Consider the following 19,356-nt stretch of genomic DNA (forward strand, 5'->3'; position numbering starts at 1 on the left):
GAATGACAATCAAAAGCATTAACCAAAGGAAGCAAAAGAGTCCAGAACAACTCATCGTCTTTATTTCATGAACACAAAGATGTTTGCAAACAGGATTTCTGACACCTTTACTGACGCACAGAAATCCTTAAGGATGTTACCTGTGTGCCTGACTGGTGGACATTTTCCTGAGATGATGCACGGCTTCTACGTCTGGGGGGAGCTTTGGGTATAGCACCCCTTTCTTCATCCGAAGTGTCCATGTCACCAGAGTACTGCGATCCCTTAGGTACATGGGAAGGGCTGCCTTTAGGGAGATAGCGGGTGCGAGTTAGTTGGGAATCAGGGATGGAACACTCTGGGGGGGATTCTGTTAAACAAGGAAGGTCTGAAGGATCGGAGGAAGAGGTGAAAAAGGGGAAATTGGACATTATTTATGGCAGTTGCAATAAAAAATATTTTCTGATTTTGGGTCTGATTCTTATGTTCATACAACCTCAAAATGCCTTAAGGGTACTTTACACGCTGCGATATCGGTACCGATATCGCTAGCGAACGTACCCGCCCCTGTCGGTTGTGCGACATGGGCAAATCGCTGCCCGTGGCGCACAACATCGCTAACACCCATCACACGGACTTACCTTCCCTGCGACGTCGCTCTGGCCGGCGAACCGCCTCCTTTCTAAGGGGGCAGTTCGTGCGGCGTCACAGCGACGTCACACGGTAGCTGTCCAATATAAGCGAAGGAGTGGAGATGAGCGGCCGGAAGATCCCGCCCACCTCCTTCAATCCTTCTTTTCCGGTGGACGCAGGTAAGAAGATGTTCGTCGTTCCTGTGGTGTCACACATAGCGATGTGTGATGCCGCAGGAACGATGAACAACATCGTACCTGCAGCAGCAACGATATTAAGGAAAGGAGCGACGCGTCAACGAACAACGATTTTTGACATTTTTGCAATCGTTGATCGTCGCTCCTTGGTGTCACACGCTGTGATGTCGCTAATAGCGACGGATGTGCTTCACTAACGACGTGACCCCGACGATATATTGCTAGCGATGTCGCAGTGTGTAAAGCACCCTTTAGTCTCTTAACTAAGGGTCTAATGTTACAAAAAATCCAGAAGATATACTCTACTTTCATGATAATGTGACCTTATATCGACCAGATTTATATAAAGTTAGGTCCAGAAACATTTGGACAGTAAACGAATCTTCGTGATTTGGGCTCTGCATGTTACTATTTTTGATTTAAAATAAAACAACTGCGATATAATTGAAATGGAGACTTTCAGATTTAATAAAAGGGGTTGAAAAACTATGCTGTGAAACGCTTCAGAATTGCAACCATTTTTCTGCAAAGCCTCCTCATTTCAGAGGCTCAAAAGTAATTGGACGAAGCAACTTTATCATAAATAAAATGTTAATTTGTAACACTGAGTAGAGAATCCTTTGCAGGCAGTCAGGAAGCCATGGACGTCACCAAAGGCTGGGTTTCCTCCTGATGCTTTGCTGGCCTTTACTCCAGCTAACTTTAGTTGTTGCCTGCTTGTGTTTTTTTTTGCTTAAAGAGAACCTGTCAGTGCAATATGCACCCAGAACCATGAGTAGTTCTGGGTGCATATTGCTAATCCCTGCCTAACTGTCCCAGCATCTAGTAGCATAGATAAAGAGATCTTTAGAAAAACATTTCTAAAGATCCTTTATGATATGGTGATGAAGCCAGGAACTAGTTGCAAGAGTGTTAGTTCCCTTGGCTAGTCGGCCCCTCAGTCATGTGCACAATAAAGCTGGTTGTACGTGTCCCGGCTTCAAGCTGGTGCAGTGCGCATGAATGGAAGTCCAGGGACTTCTGATCCATGGGCACTGAGCCGAAATCTAGCGTAGGAAGCAGAGAGGTGAGCGACCATGCCTCTGAAGCTGCGCATAGAGCTGTGCTTACATGCTAAAGGGGCCGACTATCCAAGGGAAATAACCCCCTTGCGATTTGTCCCTGCGCTCATTAGCATATCATAAAGGACCTTTAGAAATACTGTTTCTAAATATCTCTATCTATGCTACTATAGGCTGAGACTGTTAGGCAGGGATTAGCAATATACACCCAGAACTGCTGGTGCATGTATAAGACATATTATATATAATATATACATATTATAAGACATGTATCCCTTATAATCATAATGATTTTTTGTGGTTTTCCAATGTGTCTGTAAAAAATGTTCCCTACGCACCGAGATATAGAACAAAAAATTCTAAGGAGAACCGATTTGGTCAAAAAAGTATAACAAATTTTATTATTAAAATGAATGCCAACTGGCAGAGAGCTAAAAACAGGGGCATCACATGTGTAAATATTGAACAGGTAGGGACAGGTATCAACCAGCTACTGAGGGTGTTAAAAGCAAAACCATATGTATAGTTGTCAACTTTAACATTAGTATATGCAGTAATGAGAGCTGTGGTATGCTGTGTAAATGGATGTTAAGGAGGTATGCATATACAGCTCAAAAAATTATTAATATGGCCTATTGTGCAAAAATAGAGACATATGTGTCCACATAAATAGGGGAGTAGTGGTGATAAGAAAAGGTTGTTTTACATAGGGGAAAATTAAAAACAGATTAAAAACCATAAAATGATAGATAAAAGAGATGACAAACAATTCACAGGAAAGGAACGAAGCTCAGATTTTCATTGAGGCCCAGGGGATGTAAAGTGTTAAGCGTCCATATCCATTTTGCCTCAATTTTGGCAAGTTGTTTTTTTGTGTCCCCCCCTCGAATATGGGGTATAAGGTGGTCGATACCACGTACACGTAGTTGGGAGGCATCACATCCATGATGTATTTTAAAATGTTTCGGTATTGTTTTGAGGGAGAATAAATCTTTACTTTCTTTGGCTGCTAAAATACCATTCACATGTTCGCATACACGTACTTTGAGTTGGCGTGAGGTAAGGCCGACATCAATGAGTCCACAAGGGCAAGTGGCATAATAAATGACAGCTGTAGTATTGCATGTTATTGAATGTGTAATCTTGAAAGTTTTAGTTGCATCAGAATTGGAGAATGTGGTAGCATTGTCAATGTTGGAACAGGCTACACATTTGCCACAAGGGGAACAACCCCACGGTCGCTTGTTTTGATCCAGAAACGTCACTAATTTGTTGGAATAGTGACTTTTTACCAAGCAATCTCTCAAATTGTCTGATCTCCTATATGTTATGTTCGTTTTTTCATGAATATATTGGGAAAAGATTGGATCTGCTAGAAGAATGGGCCAATACCTCGCCAGACATGAATGTAAGGTTTCAGACTGTGAATGATATTTGGTTATAAATCTAAGTTTTAGTTGGTGAAGACCTATCTACTTTTGGTGAATATAAAGCTTGTTGCCTCGTTATATGTTTGGCTCTGTTATACGCCTTTTTTTACAGATCTTCTACTATATCCTCTAGCATAAAACCTTTCTTTTAGGGCTTCTGCCTGCTTTTCAAAATCGGGATCATTTGAACAAATGCGTCTTAGCCTTAAAAATTGGCCTACTGGAACTGATTGGATGGTTGTTATAGGATGGGATGATGATGCATGGAGTACAGCATTGACTGCTGTCTCCTTGCGAAAAAGATCAGTTTGTAACATGTTATTAGAGTCCCTCTTGACAGTGACGTCCAAAAAATCAATAGTTTATCAAAATGGTAGGTAAGATGAATATTGACGTCATTGTCATTAAGTCCATTCATGAAATCATGTAGGGACTCAATAGTGTCCTGCCAGATAAAAAAGATATCGTCAATGTACCGCGCCCAGAGAAGAACACGGTCCATTGATTTTCTTATCACCACTACTCCCCTATTTATGTGGACACATATGTCTCTATTTTTGCACAATAGGCCATATTAATAATTTCTTTGAGCTGTATATGCATACCTCCTTAACATCCATTTACACAGCATACCACAGCATACCACTGCATATACTAATGTTAAAGTTGACAACTATACATATAGTTTTGCTTTTAACACCCTCATTGGCTGGTTATATATGTGTTCATCATTACACCCTCTTTTATTAAACAGATTCCTGATGGTTTATTACTGTATATTTACCATTGACATTACTGTGAATAACTATGTTAACTTGATATGGCTTTGTATACCTGAATTTTTTTCCTTTATAAACCATCAGGTCTAGTATCCTTATACCTGTACATTGATACCTGTCCCCACCTGTTCAATATTTACACATGTGATGCCCCTGTTTTTAGCTCTCTGCCAGTTGGCATTCATTTTAATAATAAAATTTGTTATACTTTTTTGACCAAATCGGTTCTCCTTAGAATTTTTTGTTCTATATCTCGGTGCCTAGTCTCTGCTACCGTAGGTCAGCTACATCCATAGGACCCACACACTATTTTTTTGGAACATATATTTATTATTTTACACCATATACCTTTTAGTGTTGTGCATGGTCGCATATTTCTCTGATCAATTTCTGTATGTAAAAAATGTTCCCTGTCTGATTTCTTTTTTTTTATAAGCTATTCAAAAAACAAGGCAAGCTGACAATCCTGTTATCCATCTGTACTGTGAAGTGCCATTCAATCAAACTTGCTGTATTTGGTTGATTTTGAGCAGCAAGTATTGCCCTGTACACATCAGAATTCATCCGCCTGCTTCTGTCTTCAGTCACATCATCAATAAACACTAGTGGCCCAGGGCCATTGGAAGCCATGTATGCCCGGCCATCACACTGCCTCCACCATGTTTTACAGAAGATGTGTTGTGCTTTGGATCATGAGCAGTTCCAAGCCTTTTCCAAACATTTTTCCCATCAGTCTGGTACAGGTCGATCTTTGTTTCATCTTTCTAAAGAATGCATTTCCAGAACTGAACGGCTTCTTTAATGTATTTTGTCAAAGTCTAATCTGGCCTATTTTTAAGGCTGATTAATCGTTTACAACTTGGGTTGACCCCCTCTGTATTTGGTCTCAAGAAGTCTTCTCTTTGTGGTAGACTAAAGGCCGCTTTACATGCTACGACATCGCTCAAGCGATCTAAAGGGGGCACGGAATTTGTGACGCACATCCGGCCGCTTTAGCGATGCTGTTGCGTGTGACACCTATGAGTGATTTTGCATTGTCGCAAAAACGTGTAAAATCGCTAATTGGTGACATGCCCCCCTATTCCCAATTATCGTTGCTGCTGCATGTACGATGTTGTTCGTCATTCCTGCAGCAGCACACATCGCTATGTGTGACACCGCAGGAACGAGGAACATCTCCTTACCTGCGGCCGCCCGCAATGCGGAAGATAGGAGGTGGGCGGGATGTTACGTCCCGCTCATCTCCGCCCCTCCGCTTATATTGGGCGCTGGCTTAGTGACGTCGCTGTGACGCCGAACGAACCGCCCCTTTAGAAAGGAGGCGGTTTGCCGGTTACAGCGATGTCGCTAGGCAGGTAAGTAGTGTGATGGGTCTGAGCGATGTTGTGCGCTACGGGCAGCGATTTGCCCGTGTCGCACAACCGATGGGGGTGGGTACACTCGCTAGCGATATCGGTAACGATATCGCAGCATGTAAAGCGGCCTTTAGATACTGAAACCCAACTTCTTAGAGAGTGTTCTCCACTTGGGTGGAAGTTGTGAAAGGGTTTTTCTTCACCATAGAAAAGATTTTGTGAATATCCATCAGTGTTGTCTTCCATGGAAATCCAGATCTTTTTGAGTTCCCAAGTTGAGCAGTGCGCCCTATTTTTTGCACATTGTACCAGACTGTTGATTTGTCCACTTCAAACAGCTCTGGTATTTTTCTGATGGATTTCTTTTTTTTTTTTTTTTACAGCCTAATGATGGTGTGTTTCTCTTCTATTGAGAGATCCTTTGACTGCATGTTGTGGGTGGGTTTACAACAACAGCTTACAAGTGGAAATGCCACACCTGGAATCAGCTCCAGACCTTTTACCCAACTAATTTATTGATGATGGATTAATGAGGGAATAGCCCATGCAGCCCATTAAAGAGCTTTTGAGATAATTGTCCAGTTACTTTTGGTCCCTTGAAAAAGAGGCTGATACATATTACAGAGCTGTAATTCCTAAACCTTTATTTCAATTATGATGTGAATACCCTCAAATTAAAGTTGACAGTCTACAGTAGTTTAAGACCATATTGATTGTATAACTGTATTATGAATAGGTTTTGGTATACAGGTAAAAATGCTAAAACTTTTGTCACTGTCCAAATATTTCTGGAGCTAACTGTAAGTGTTGTGGCTTCCATCACAGATTCTATCATTGTTACCGGAAAAATAGCACACTATTGCTTTCCAATAAATGACGGATAGTGAAATGGAAACCTTACTGATATTATTGGAGTAGATAATGTAACACATGACTCCGGCCATAAATTGCGTTATTCTGTTTTTAATATGTAACAGAACAACTAAATGGTGTGCGAGTCCATCTGTTAGAACAAGAATAATAGTGGGAAATCACGTTCATCTTTATATCTTATACACAACATGGGAAAAAGTATTTAGACAGAAATATCACATCGACGTGTTCAAATCTGATTCCAAAGCCATCTATTTTAGATATAGATTTGCTTGCCTGGTCCTCGAGACTCAGTGCATGTCCTATTCTCTCTCATTTTATAGATCAGACTTAGGCTGAGTTTACATGTGCTGTAGTCATTCGTTATCATGGATCCGTTAGAAATCCGGTGGCAAAAAGTTGTGCAACCACAACGTTTTTGTCCGTTGTTAAAGGAAACCTGTCACCGGATGTTTAGAATACTCACCTAATGGTCGGTGCGTGTCTTTTGGCCATCTTTATCCTCCTTCTGAAGCCAGTGTGAATGATGCGTTTTATGTCATCTACACTAGCCGATAGTGAGGTTTTGAGTAGGCGCACTTTGATCTGCCCTGCAAGATAGATCAAAGTGCGCCTGCGCAGGACCTCACTATCGGCTAAAGTAGATGACGTAGAACGTGTCATCCACACTAGCTTCAGAAGGAGGACAAAGATGACCGAAAGAGGAGGCACGGGACCCGAAAAACGGACCAGTCTGCTCTGCACCAACCGTTAGGTAAGTATTATAAACATCCGGTTACAGGTTCCCTTTAAATAATGGATGTTGGCCGGATCTGTTTTTAACACGTGGAGTCTATGGGCAATGGGTCCATTAACAGATTGCTAGTGTATTTAGCCATCCGTTTTTCTTGCATTTGGAACAAATCCGTTGTTTTCTTACCGGATCCGTCACAAATGGAAGATAAATAGCCATCTGTTAACTGATCCGTTGTCCATAGACACTCATGTTAAAAAATGGATCCCAATGAATCTATGCAGGATCTGTTCTAACATGATTAGAGGACTTGTGGGATTCATTAAACATGGATGAAAAGCAGAAGACCTAGGCCTCAATTCATAAAAGCAATAAAATCATTGCAAAACGTTTGTGCAATGCAGAGTTTTGCAGTTTTGGCAAAATGGATGGAACATGGATGGGACAGGGGTGTGACAACGCATCTAATTCATGACGAGCTGTGATGTCAAAATCTTATGCCAGTCTCTAACTGGAGAAAGATTTGTGGTGAGGTGAGAGACACGCATCAGAGGCGCTTACATTCAGTAAGAAACATGCGTGCCTTAATGAATCAAGCATCTCTGACTCTAGCACGCCGCCTCATTAAGACTGTTGTAAACAATGTTATTGTTGATGAATCAAGGCCATACTTTTTGCTTCAGTTTTCCATACATATTTCACTGGCCTATTATTAAAAGTCAATGGATATAATGTTCAGACAGTTACCTGCTTCAGTTTGTAAAAACAGTTGATGAAAATCAGGCGCAACATGAAGGCAACACAGATGACACACGGGACTTTAAAGGTCCGTTTTACACGGTGTGTGTATGTAGCCTAAGTGCAAGTCTCCAGTGCTGCGTAATTCTCATCAATCAGCCTTAGCATTAAACTCATTGACAGGTGAAGAGAATACAGGAAAAATGGTCATAAGCGAGAAGAAAGGGGACAACTGGTGAACAGGTGGCAGGGTCATGGGCAACAAAAACTCATGGAACAGAATTGAACCACACAGTAATGGAAGAAGGTGTATATTTGGTAATTTATTTATCCTCAAGTTCTACTATAGTATGGACTTAATAGTATTATGGGTTTTCATGTACTATAGATGTTATTTGTAATGAAAGAAGAAGGCTTGTTCTGCCTAATCATATTTTCATTTACAGCATATGGAGATTCTTGAGCATATTTATATATATATATATATATATATGTATCAGACCAAAAGTTTGGACACACCTTCTCATCTCTAGAACGACTGTTAAGAGGAGACTTTGTGCAGCAGGCCTTCATGGTAAAATAGCTACTAGGAAACCACTGCTAAGGACATGCAACAAGCAGAAGAGACTTGTTGGGCTAAAGAACACAAGGAATGGACATTAGACCAGTGGAAATCTGTGCTTTGGTCTGATGAGTCCAAATTTGAGATCTTTGGAACCAACCACCGTGGCTTTGTAGAAAAGGCGAACGGATGGACTCTACATGGCTGGTTCCCACCGTGAAGCATGGAGGAGGAGGTGTGATGGTGTGGGGGTGCTTTGCTGGTGACACTGTTGGGGATTTATTCAAAATTGAAGGCATACCGAACACAGCATCTTGCAGCGGCGTGCTATTCCATCCTTTTTGCGTTTAGTTGGACCATCATTTATTTTTCAACAGGACAATGACCCCAAATACACCTCCAGGCTGTGTAAGGGCTATTTGACTAAGAAGGAGAGTGTTGGGGTGCTACATCAGATGACGTGGTCTCCACAGTCACCAGACCTGAACCCAATCGAGATGGTTTGGGGTGAGCTGGACCGCAGAGTGAAGACAAAAGGGCCAACAAGTGCTAAGCATCTCTGGGAACTCCTTCAAGACTGTTGGAAAACCATTTCCGGTGACTACCTCTTGAAGCTCATCAAGAGAATGCCAAGAGTGTGCAAAGTAGTAATGAAAGCAAAAGGTGGCTACTTTGAACCTAGAATATAAGACATATTTTCAGATGTTTCACACCTTTGTAAGTATTTCATTCCACATTTTTTAATTTACAGTTTTGATGTCTTCAATGTGAATCTACAATTTTCAGAGTCATGAAAATAAAGAAAACACTTTGAATGAGAAGGTGTGTCCAAACTAACTTTTGGTTTGTACTGTGTATATATATATATATATATATATATATATATATATATATATATATATATATATATATATATGTATATAAAACAAACCATTGGTGCAGACCAGGTATGTTCATGGCAATACTATTCTCATTGGTATTGGTCCTCCTTCAGGTTAAAGCCCCCTGCTGCATTGCCAAAAATGTTCAAATTGATAAGAGGAACATAAAGTGTTCATTGATTTGGACTACAAATTCTGCAGATCCCAATCTGATCAAACATTTGTGGGATGTGTAGACAGTGGGGTTTGGAAAATGTGTAGAACATATTAAAGTGACATAAAGAGATGAGAACCTTCACTGCTCTAGTATTAATCATGTTGAAGCTCTAGGGGCTTGTACTTACTGGACCTCCGGATGTTTTCCAGACTGCGACGTCGAGAGTTCAGTGTTAATCTGACTTCAGTGCTGAACTCCTGCTCTGGATTGGTGACTTTTTGGCCTTGTTCCTGGAGTAGCTGGTGGAACACAGATGCCAGCTCCGCCTCAGCAATGAGCGTGCCTTTTTGAGCCACATCTTTACCAGAGCTGGTGAACTCAGAAAATGACTGTGGAACAAAGTGTCATGGAAAATACCAAAGTTTAGTTTGCTGTCAAACGATCACAAATACTTGTGTACAAAGCACAGGTGAAGCTTGGTATTTCCACCCATTATATGCCACCCAACCACCATGTGAATCAAGTTGTGAATTATGGAAATAGTGATAGCACCTGAGCCCCAAAGATACCTGGAAAACATCTTGTTCTAGAGATGGAGAAAGCTGCATTGATTGTCTGCGTGATTGAGCGGAATACTCAGAATCATTGTCAAAGTCAAACGGATGAACGGACAGGAGACGCTTGGTCTTGCGCATCTTTCAGAGGGAAATTCATTGACAAGTAAAATAAGAAAAGAGCAGAAAAATAATCAGGTATGAATACATAAACCCCATATCCCACTACTCCTGAATCGCAGTATCGAATAGAATTGGGTTCATACCATAAGCTAAACTACATGACAGTGTGTAATAAATGCCCAAGTGCACTGTATGTAATATGTGCATGGTCCAGAATAAAACTCATGTTACAGTGAAAGTGAATGTCCACCCTCCAATATCTACATAGCTTCATTATATATATATATATATATATATATATATATATATATATATATATATATATATATATACTAACTGTAGTACCCGGCATTGTCCGGGATAGTAACTTAAGGGCCATTTACACGCTGCGACATCGCTATCGATCTATCGTCGGGGTAATGGTGTTAGTGACGCACATCCGGCGCCGTTAGCGACATCGCAGCGTGTGACACCTAGGAGCGACCTTAAACGATCGCAAAAGAGTTAAAAATCGTTGGTCTGTAACAGGTCGTTCATTTACCAAAAATCGTTGTCTGGTCAATAGCGAGGTTGTTCATCGTTCCTGCGCCATCACACATCGCTATGTGTGACACCGCAGGCACGACAAACATCTCCTTACCTGTGTCCACCGGCAATGAGGAAGGAAGGAGGTGGGCAGCATGTTCCGGCCGCTCATCTCCGCCCCTCCTCTGCTATTGGGCAGCCGCATAGTGACGCTGCAGTGACGTCGCTATGACACCGAACGCACCTCCCCCTTGAAGGAGGAATTGTTCGGCGGTTACAGCGACGTCGCTGACAAGGTATCTGCATGTGACGCTGCCGTAGCGATAATATTCGCTACAGCAGCGATCACCAAATGTCGCAAGAACGACGGGGGCGGGTGCTATCGCGCTCGACATCGCTAGCTATCGCTGGCGATGTCGCAGCGTGTAAAGCACCCTTAAGTGTCTCACTGTCTGTCTCTGTGTCTGTCTCTGTCTCTCTGTGTCTGTCTCTCTGTGTCTGTCTCTCTGTGTCTGTCTCTCTGTGTCTGTCTCTCTGTGTCCGTCTCTCCAGCAAAATCATATTACCTCACACATAAGTTTCATACGAAGAATGACCTTTGTTGCCTATAGCAACCAATCACAGCTCCTATTAATGACCTGTAGCTTCCAGCTCCATTGACTAATGTAAGTAGGTTTTTTGGCGAATAAGGGTATGTGTGCACGTTGCGTTCTCTGCAGTGCAGAAAAGAACGCACCCTCTGGCAGACTGGACACTGCGTTTGTAAAAAAAATGCATCCACAACGCATGTATTTTGGATGCTTTTTCCATGCGTTTTGGATACATTTTTGACAGTGCGTTCCCCCGGCAATTCAGCTCTGCTACATGCCGGCTGACAGCACACAGAGACAGAGTCACGCAATGAGAATGAACTCGGGTGAACTTCACCCGACTTCATTGTCATACCGCGGCTCTTCCTGTGTGTGGCGTCCTGACTAGCGGTCACCCGTGAAGGACTCACCGCTAATCCCCTGAGTGACTGAAGTGAGCAGCGCGATTAGCGCTGCCGTCACTCAGGTTACCCGCGGCCAGCTGGAGTCCTCCACCCGAGACCGCAACTGACCTGTGACTTCATCGTCGATCGCGCGGCTCACTTCAGTTGCTGCGTGGAGTTGACAGAGATCGGTCTGGTCTCTGACCGCTCGTCAGCTTTATGTAGCAGAGCTGAGAGCGTCGCGGGACCTCGTGTGGATTACGTCGGACCTGGAGGAGTATTTGAGGATTTTAACAAAGTGGTGAAAGAGGGTGGTTTTTTTTGTCTTTTATTCCAAATAAAGGATTTTTTCGGGTGTATGTGTTTATTTTCTTTAACTTACAGCTTAATCATGGAAGGTATCTTGGGGAGACGCCTGCCATGATTAACCTAGGACTTGGTGGCAGCTATGGGCTGCTGCTATTAACTCCTTATTACCCCGATTGCCACCGCACCAGGGCAATTCGGGATGAGCCGGGTAAAGTCCCGGGACTGTGGCATCTAAAGGATGCGGCAATTCCGGGCAGCTGCTGGCTAATGTTGTTAGGCTGGGGGCTCCCCATAACGTAGCGCTCCCCATCCTGAGAATACCAGCCTTCAGCCGTGTGGCTTTACCCTGGCTGGTATCAAAATTGGAGGGGACCGCACGTCGGTTTTTTTTTAAAATTATTTATTTATTTTACTGCACAATATAGACCCGCCCACCTGCAGCTGTCATTGGTTGCAGTGAGACAGCTGTCACTCAGCGTGGGGGCATGTCTGACTGCAACCAATCATAGGTGCCGGTGGGCGGAGAAAGCAGGGAATACCAGATTGAATAATGAGCGGCCGGCATTTTCAAAAGAGGAAAAGCCGCAGGAGTAGTGTGACAGCTGTGCAGCGCCGCGCCGGTGATCAGGAATCGGTGAGTATGAGAGAGGGGGAGAGACTGACCAATGGACAGAGAGAGGGACAGACAGAGAGAGAGACCGACCGACAGAGAGAGAGGCAGACAGAGCGACCAACTGACAGAGAAAGAGACCGACCGACTGACAGAGGGAGATTCACCGACATCCACAGACAGAGATTGATCGACATTGACAGAGAGAGACTGAAAAGTCTCTCTCTGTCAAAAAAGCATGCGGAACGCAACAAAAATGCAGTCCAAGTGCATTTTGGTTGCGTTTTGACTCACATCATTGATTTCAATGGGTGGAGAACGCAGGTACAAAGCACAAAAGAAGTGACATGCTGCTTTTTTTCCCGCAGCAATTTTGGGCATCCAAAACGCTGCGTTTACAAACGCAGCATGTGCATTGATTTTTCTGACTTTGCTGGGGAAGCTGAACACATGCAATTTGGCACTGAAAACGCTGTAGTTCAAAAAAGAGAATTTTGTTTACTTACCGTAAATTCTTTTTCTTATAGTTCCGTCATGGGAGACCCAGACCATGGGTGTATAGCTACTGCCTCCGGAGGACACACAAAGTTACTACACTCAAAACGTGTAGCTCCTCCCTCCCAGTATAACACCCCCTGCTAGCCAGTCCTAGCCAGTTTAGTGCAAAAGCTGAAGGAGGACATCCACCCACAAGAAGAGACAGAGTAAAAACCGGAAGAACCGGAACCTCTGTCTACAACAATAACAGCCGGTGAAGACACCGGAACAAGAAACCTGCCAACAGGCAATAGGGAGGGTGCTGGGTCTCCCATGACGGAACTATAAGAAAAAGAATTTACGGTAAGTAAACAAAATTCTGTTTTTCTTTATCGTTCCTATGGGAGACCCAGACCATGGGACGTTCCAAAGCAGTCCATGGGTGGGAATAAACAGACAACTGAGAAGCAGGCAAAACCTAACTTCACAAATGGGCGACAGACGCCTGAAAGATGCGTCTGCCTAAGCCCGCGTCTGCCAAAGCATAAGCATGCCTTGGATAGAGCTTCGAAAAAAGTATGCAGACTAATTCGAGCTGCAGTCTGACAGACCTACTGAGCCGTAGCCTGGAGCCTGAAAGCCCAAAAGGCACCGACAGGTCTGAACAAATGTGCTCTGATCCCCGGCGGGGAAGGCACTTGAGTACACTTGTTGGGCCTCGGAAATGGCCGACCTAAGCCAACGAACCAGGGTCGGCTTAGATGCCGAGAGACCGCTACGCTGACTAGCGGTCAGCACCAGAGAGAGGTGCACTGCCTAATAACGGCGGTGCAAGACACATAGATCCGGAGCGCCCGCACCAGATCCAGGATATGCAACGCTTTCTCAAGCGATGAACAGGAGCCGGACAAAAGGAAGGCAGGAAAATTGCGGATCAAAGTACGTAAAGCAGCGTCCGAGCCCCTGATAGAGACATCCTCCTCGTCCAGTGAGTCAGCTCGTATCGGAGCTGCGGGACGGGGAGGACAGGGGACCCTGCGTCTCCCTGTCAGGAGGACGGGGTCTGTGAGCTTTGCTGAGCAAGCAGAAAACGCCCTGAGAAGGGGGTTGCATGCTCAGCGGATGCCGGGACAGCCGACCCCTGGAAAAAGAGATTCCCCCAGGGGTCAGCCACCGAACCCGGAGCAGCTGGAGGGACCATGCATGAGCCTCCAAGCTGAGGGGCCACAGCGGTTATGAGCTCGGTACAGCCGTACGAGATTACCAGCAGTGGATAATAAAAAACAGCCTGCAGCCTCGCTCTGTGAGACCTGCTGCAGAGGTGGGGGGCTCTGTCTAGAATGTCTAGAAAACACAAGACAGGGGTTCAGCCTGGGGAGACTCCAGGCTGAGGCACCACCACCTAAGAACCATTACAGTATGGGTCTGTGCCGGTTCAGGCAATATGAGCCTACATGCAGAACATGTAGTGTACAGCCTTGGAGCTTTGCTCCTAGTGAGACAAGCTGCTGAGGAGGAGGTTCTATAATAAAGAATTAACTCCTTCACAATGCCCTGATAGTATATAAAAGTGCACAACCAGAGGTTGTGACTTGTCAGGCCGCTATTGTGAGTGCCCCCCCAGGTTCCAAGCCTGGACCCCCAGCCAGATATTCACTCCCTCTGCACTGCAGAGCAGCCAGCGCCGATCAGCGTACTAAGAACGCTGAGAAAATGGCGCTAGAGTGAGGGGGGAGGGCGGGGGTTAACCCAGGAGCGGGAATCGGAGGGCTAAGAAATGTACAGGGGAGGGAATCATCTCCTCAACAAGGAGTGTCCTCCCCTGTGCAGAGCGGCGGTTGGGCGGCGCTGCAGCGTCCCCCTGCATGACTGACATGCAGGGGAACGAGACGAAACTAGGCCGCGGCTGAAGCCGGGGCCTAGAGTTAAACATGCGGCCGAAAATCAGGCATCATCGGCGCGGTACACAGAAAAAAACAGTGGAACCGGCCGGAAACACAGTAAAAGCAGCATTATCAAGTCAAACACTGTCCCCCTAATAAAGTGCCCCACATTGCAGAAGGACCCTCTGAATAACGTCTCTATACTTAGCTTTGAGACGCAGGGTCCAGTCCCTGGGTGGGGTGGGGGTCCAGTGCTCCGTCCAGCAGGGTCCTGTCAAAGGGCTGCGGATGGAGGCCGGTCTCCTGCAAAGCAGTGAGAACCGTGTTGGCTCCCACTTCAAGCCAGAGCCCCAGCATGGGATGGTGAAGGAGCGCGGCATGAAGGGCTCTTGCCCTGAATCAACCTTAACAGCACCGCCGCCAGGGGGGTGTGAAGGGACATGCCGGGGGTCCAGTGGACCCGCTTTTCTTCCAAATCTGTAGAAAAAATGAAAATCAAAAAAGGATGCATGTGTGTGTGTGATCCTCCTGACACAAAGCATGAAAAACTGGCTAGGACTGGCTAGCAGGGGGTGTATATACTGGGAGGGAGGAGCTACACGTTTTGAGTGTAGTAACTTTGTGTGTCCTCCGGAGGCAGTAGCTATACACCCATGGTCTGGGTCTCCCATAGGAACGATAAAGAAACGCAGCGTTTCCGCAGGAAAAAACGCAACGTGCGCACATAGCCTAACTGTAAATTGCGGGGTTAAATTTTCCCCTCAAAACATAGTCTATGACATTCCCTGAGTCAAATGAGTCGTCTGCAAAATTTTGTGATTGTTCACTAAAGGAATTTGCACCGTCGCATGTACATACACACACACATACACATAATGTACATACACTCACCTTTAGATATTACATATTTATTGTGGTTGGCACTTTCTTCTGACAAGTATTGTTCTGGTTATTACTGGGGGAACTTAGGTCCCCTCTAATGTATAACCAGTATGCAGTAAGTTCTCGTCATTTGATTTGACCCCCAATATTCACCCAGATGATTCCAAAGGTATGTGCACATGTCATCTATTAGGCCCGTTTCACACGTCAGTGAAAAACACTGACGTTCTTCACTGACGTGTAAAACACGCACATGTCCCACCATGTTCCGTGATTCACGGCACACGTGGGTTGTCCATGTGCAATCTGTGATCCGTGATCCCGTGATTGCATATGGACATTACTCACCTGCCTTCATTGCTGCTGTCCATAGTGCTGATCTCCTCAGGTCTGCAGCGTCCACCCACCGCTCTCTGTACCTACTTCCTGGTCGGCAGTTCCTGCTCTCATGAATATAGCGGAGGAGGCACAGCGAATCGCAGGCAAGGTAAGTTGAAAATTTTGAATATTTAATATGTCCGTGATTTTCTTGTACTTGTTTCACTGATCACACGGATCACACCATAGTGTGGTCCGTGGGTCATCAGTGATGCCAGACAAAAACTGACATGTCTCCGTGCAGAATCACGGCCACACGTGCACGCTGCACGGAGACACGTTCAGTGAAAAATCACTGATGTGTGAGCAGACCATTGATTATAATGGGTCTGCGTATGTCAGTGATTCTGGTACGTTTTAAAAAAAGCACAAACGTTCCAGAATCACTGACGTGTGAAAGGGGCCTTAGACGCAGGCATAACCAGTTTTTTCAAGCAGAAGACCAGTGGTGTTTTTCATGAAGCATCATTTAGGTCTTCATTTGAGACGGCTTCACTACGAGCTTTTTTTTATTTTTCATTGTATGTATAAAATAGCAAATGGCTTCCAAACATTTCTTCAGCGCTTTTTCAGGCGCGTTACGCAGCACCTGAAAAAGACGTTGTATGCGCATACCCTTAGAAACGATCATAGATGGGAACACTTAATGTGTCATGTGCTGTATGCGCATTTGTAGAGAAGCATATGCTGTGCTGTAACCACAGTTTCTCTTTGCAGTACAGTGGAACCTCGGTTAACGAGTAACCCAGTTAGCGAGTATTCCGCTTAACAAGCAAAGCTTGATGTAAATTTGTAACTCACTTTACGAGCAAGCTTTGCCGTACGAGCAAAATACTCACTGCACACACTTCCGGTTCCGTACATCTCTGACCTGCTCTTACAGTCCGCAAAAACACACACAAACACGCAGAAACACATACAAACACACACATATTATGCTCACCTTACCTTCCGTTGCATTGCTGGCCTCACGGTTCTTGAAGTTCGCCGCTACAGGATGTGTATCGGTAACCTTTGCAAAGAGGGAGGAACTTCCGCTGTCAGCCGCTACTCAAAGGCAGTGCACTAACCAATCAGAGGCAAGCGGCTCCTGCCTTTGACGTCAGCGGTCTGGCAGCGGAGGTTCCGCCCTTGTCACGATGGTTACCCGATACACATCATTATCGCGTGGATAACATGTCCTTTGGACAAAATATAATGGATATAATAGCACTTCCATCTATGCGTTTCAAGTGTATGTACAAGTAAAATATATCTTTGTACCGTGTATGTAGCACTTTTAATCATGATATTGTTCAAAGGCTATGTTATCCAAGCGATAATGAATGAAATGAAAATGAATGAAACAAAATTGCATAGTGAGCTGGATTCCCTATCTTTTTCTATCTTCTTTTGTGGATCATACAGCTTTAGCAAAGCTGAATCCTGCCCAAAAAACAACAGTGAAGTTTGGAGGTGGAAACATCATGGTGTGGGGCTGTTTTTCAGCAAAATTCATATAATTGATGGAAGGATGAATAGACAAATGTACAGAGACATTCTTGATAAAAATTTGCTGCCATTTCCAGGATGATGAAGATGAAATGAGGGTGGAAATTTCAGCAAGACAATGATGCCAAACAAACAAGGAAACTCTCAATTGGTTTCAGAGAGAGAAAATAAAGCAGCTAAAATGTCCCAGCAATCACCAGAGCTGGATCCAATAGAAAATTTATGAAAGGAACTAAAGCTCAGAGTTCATAGAAGGAGCCGAAGTGACCTTCAAGATTTGAAAAGTGTTTGTGTGGAAGATGGGCCAAAATAACATCTGAGCAATATATGTGATTAATTTCTCCATAAAGGAGGCATTTTGAAGCTGTCATCACCAGCAAGGGCTTTTGTATGAAGTATTATATAAATTTCAGTAAGCGTGTTGAATACCTTTTCCCTTTGTCATTTCTCATTATTACACTTCACAAAATGTATAGACATCTATGGTTTGATTTCTTTGCCTGTGTGAACTGGATGGGTTGTTATTGACATCAGGTGAGAAATTCATGCCAATAGCACTTTTAAAAATATATTTACATAGAAAATTGGTGACATGTTCAATACTTATTTCCACGGCTGTATTTTGGAATAAAAATAAATTTTGCAACTGGGCTTCATTAATAATTAGGCACCCTTTCCTATTGCTGAACGCAGAATGAGTTATCTAAAGAGGGCTTTACACGGTAGCGATATCGCTAGCAATTTCTAGCGATATCGAGCGTGTAAGTACCCGCCCCCGTCGCGCATGCAATTGTTTGTGATCGCTGCCGTAGCGAACATTATCGCTACGGCAGCGTCACATGTACTTACCTGGTCGGCGGCGTCGCTGTGACTGCCGAACAATCCCTCCTTCAAGGGGGGGGGGACGTTCGGCATCACAACGACGTCACCGCAACGTCACTAAGCGGCCGGCCAATCAAAGCGGAGGGGCGGAGATGAGCGGGACGTAACATCCCGCCCACCTCCTTCCTTCCGCATTGTGGCCGGCGGCAGGTAAGGAGACGTTCCTCGCTCCTGTGGTGTCACACATAGCGATGTGTGCTGCCGCAGGAGCGACGAACCACAACTAAAAACAACCCTTACCGATTTTTGAGTTTGGGACGACCTCTCCATGGTGAATGATTTTCACCATTTTTGAGGTTGTTTAAGGTCGCTGGTCAGTGTCACAGCTGCGATATCGTTAATGACGCCGGATGTGCGTCACTAACAACGTGACCCCGACGATAAAACATTAACGATATCGTAGCGTGTAAAGCCCCCTTTAGACTCTGTTAGTGAGCTTCATAGGGAGTTTGTAATATTATCTTTCTTTTATTGAGCGACTCTCAGTAGAAATCTGATCATATGAATGTTCAGCTCACCTTTGATGTGGTTTGTGGTCATAAATCAGCTAAGAATAACTCAGTAAAATATAGAGAAAAGTTTCAAACTTCCTGTCAGAATCAGGTCACTGACAGATTCTAATGCCGGAGTCACACGGCACGATCTATTGTGCGATCATACCCGCCCCCGTCGTTTGTGCGTCATGGCCTTGAACCCCGTCACACGCACTTACCTCCCGGACGACCTCGCTGTGGGCGACGAACATCCTCTTCCTGAAGGGGGAGGGACATGCGGCGTCACAGCGACGTCACACTATGGCTGGCCAATAGAAGCGGAGTGGCGGAGATGAGCGGGACGTAAACATCCTGCCCACCTCCTTCCTTCCGCATTGCCGGCGGATCGCACGTAAGC

At 44.6% G+C, this 19,356-nt stretch overlaps 1 protein-coding gene across 6 annotated transcripts in view; it reads right to left on the bottom strand.

Moving 5' to 3' along the window:
- The window catches only part of MLPH (melanophilin), a 101,944-nt gene that overhangs the window by 25,163 nt on the left and 57,425 nt on the right, over nt 1–19,356 (bottom strand). For 3 of the 6 annotated variants that reach the window (XM_075317515.1, XM_075317517.1, XM_075317520.1), the window contains 3 exons: nt 9,948–10,073; nt 9,566–9,767; nt 141–367 (listed from right to left, as the gene is read on the bottom strand). In XM_075317515.1, the coding sequence (XP_075173630.1) occupies nt 141–367; nt 9,566–9,767; nt 9,948–10,073 (555 nt within the window). The remainder of the gene's footprint in view (nt 1–140; nt 368–9,565; nt 9,768–9,947; nt 10,074–19,356) is intronic. The other 3 variants (XM_075317519.1, XM_075317516.1, XM_075317518.1) reach the window with 2 other exon arrangements.

This window comes from Anomaloglossus baeobatrachus, chromosome 7 (genome assembly GCF_048569485.1).
Source record: "Anomaloglossus baeobatrachus isolate aAnoBae1 chromosome 7, aAnoBae1.hap1, whole genome shotgun sequence".
Lineage (NCBI taxonomy): Eukaryota > Metazoa > Chordata > Amphibia > Anura > Aromobatidae > Anomaloglossus > Anomaloglossus baeobatrachus.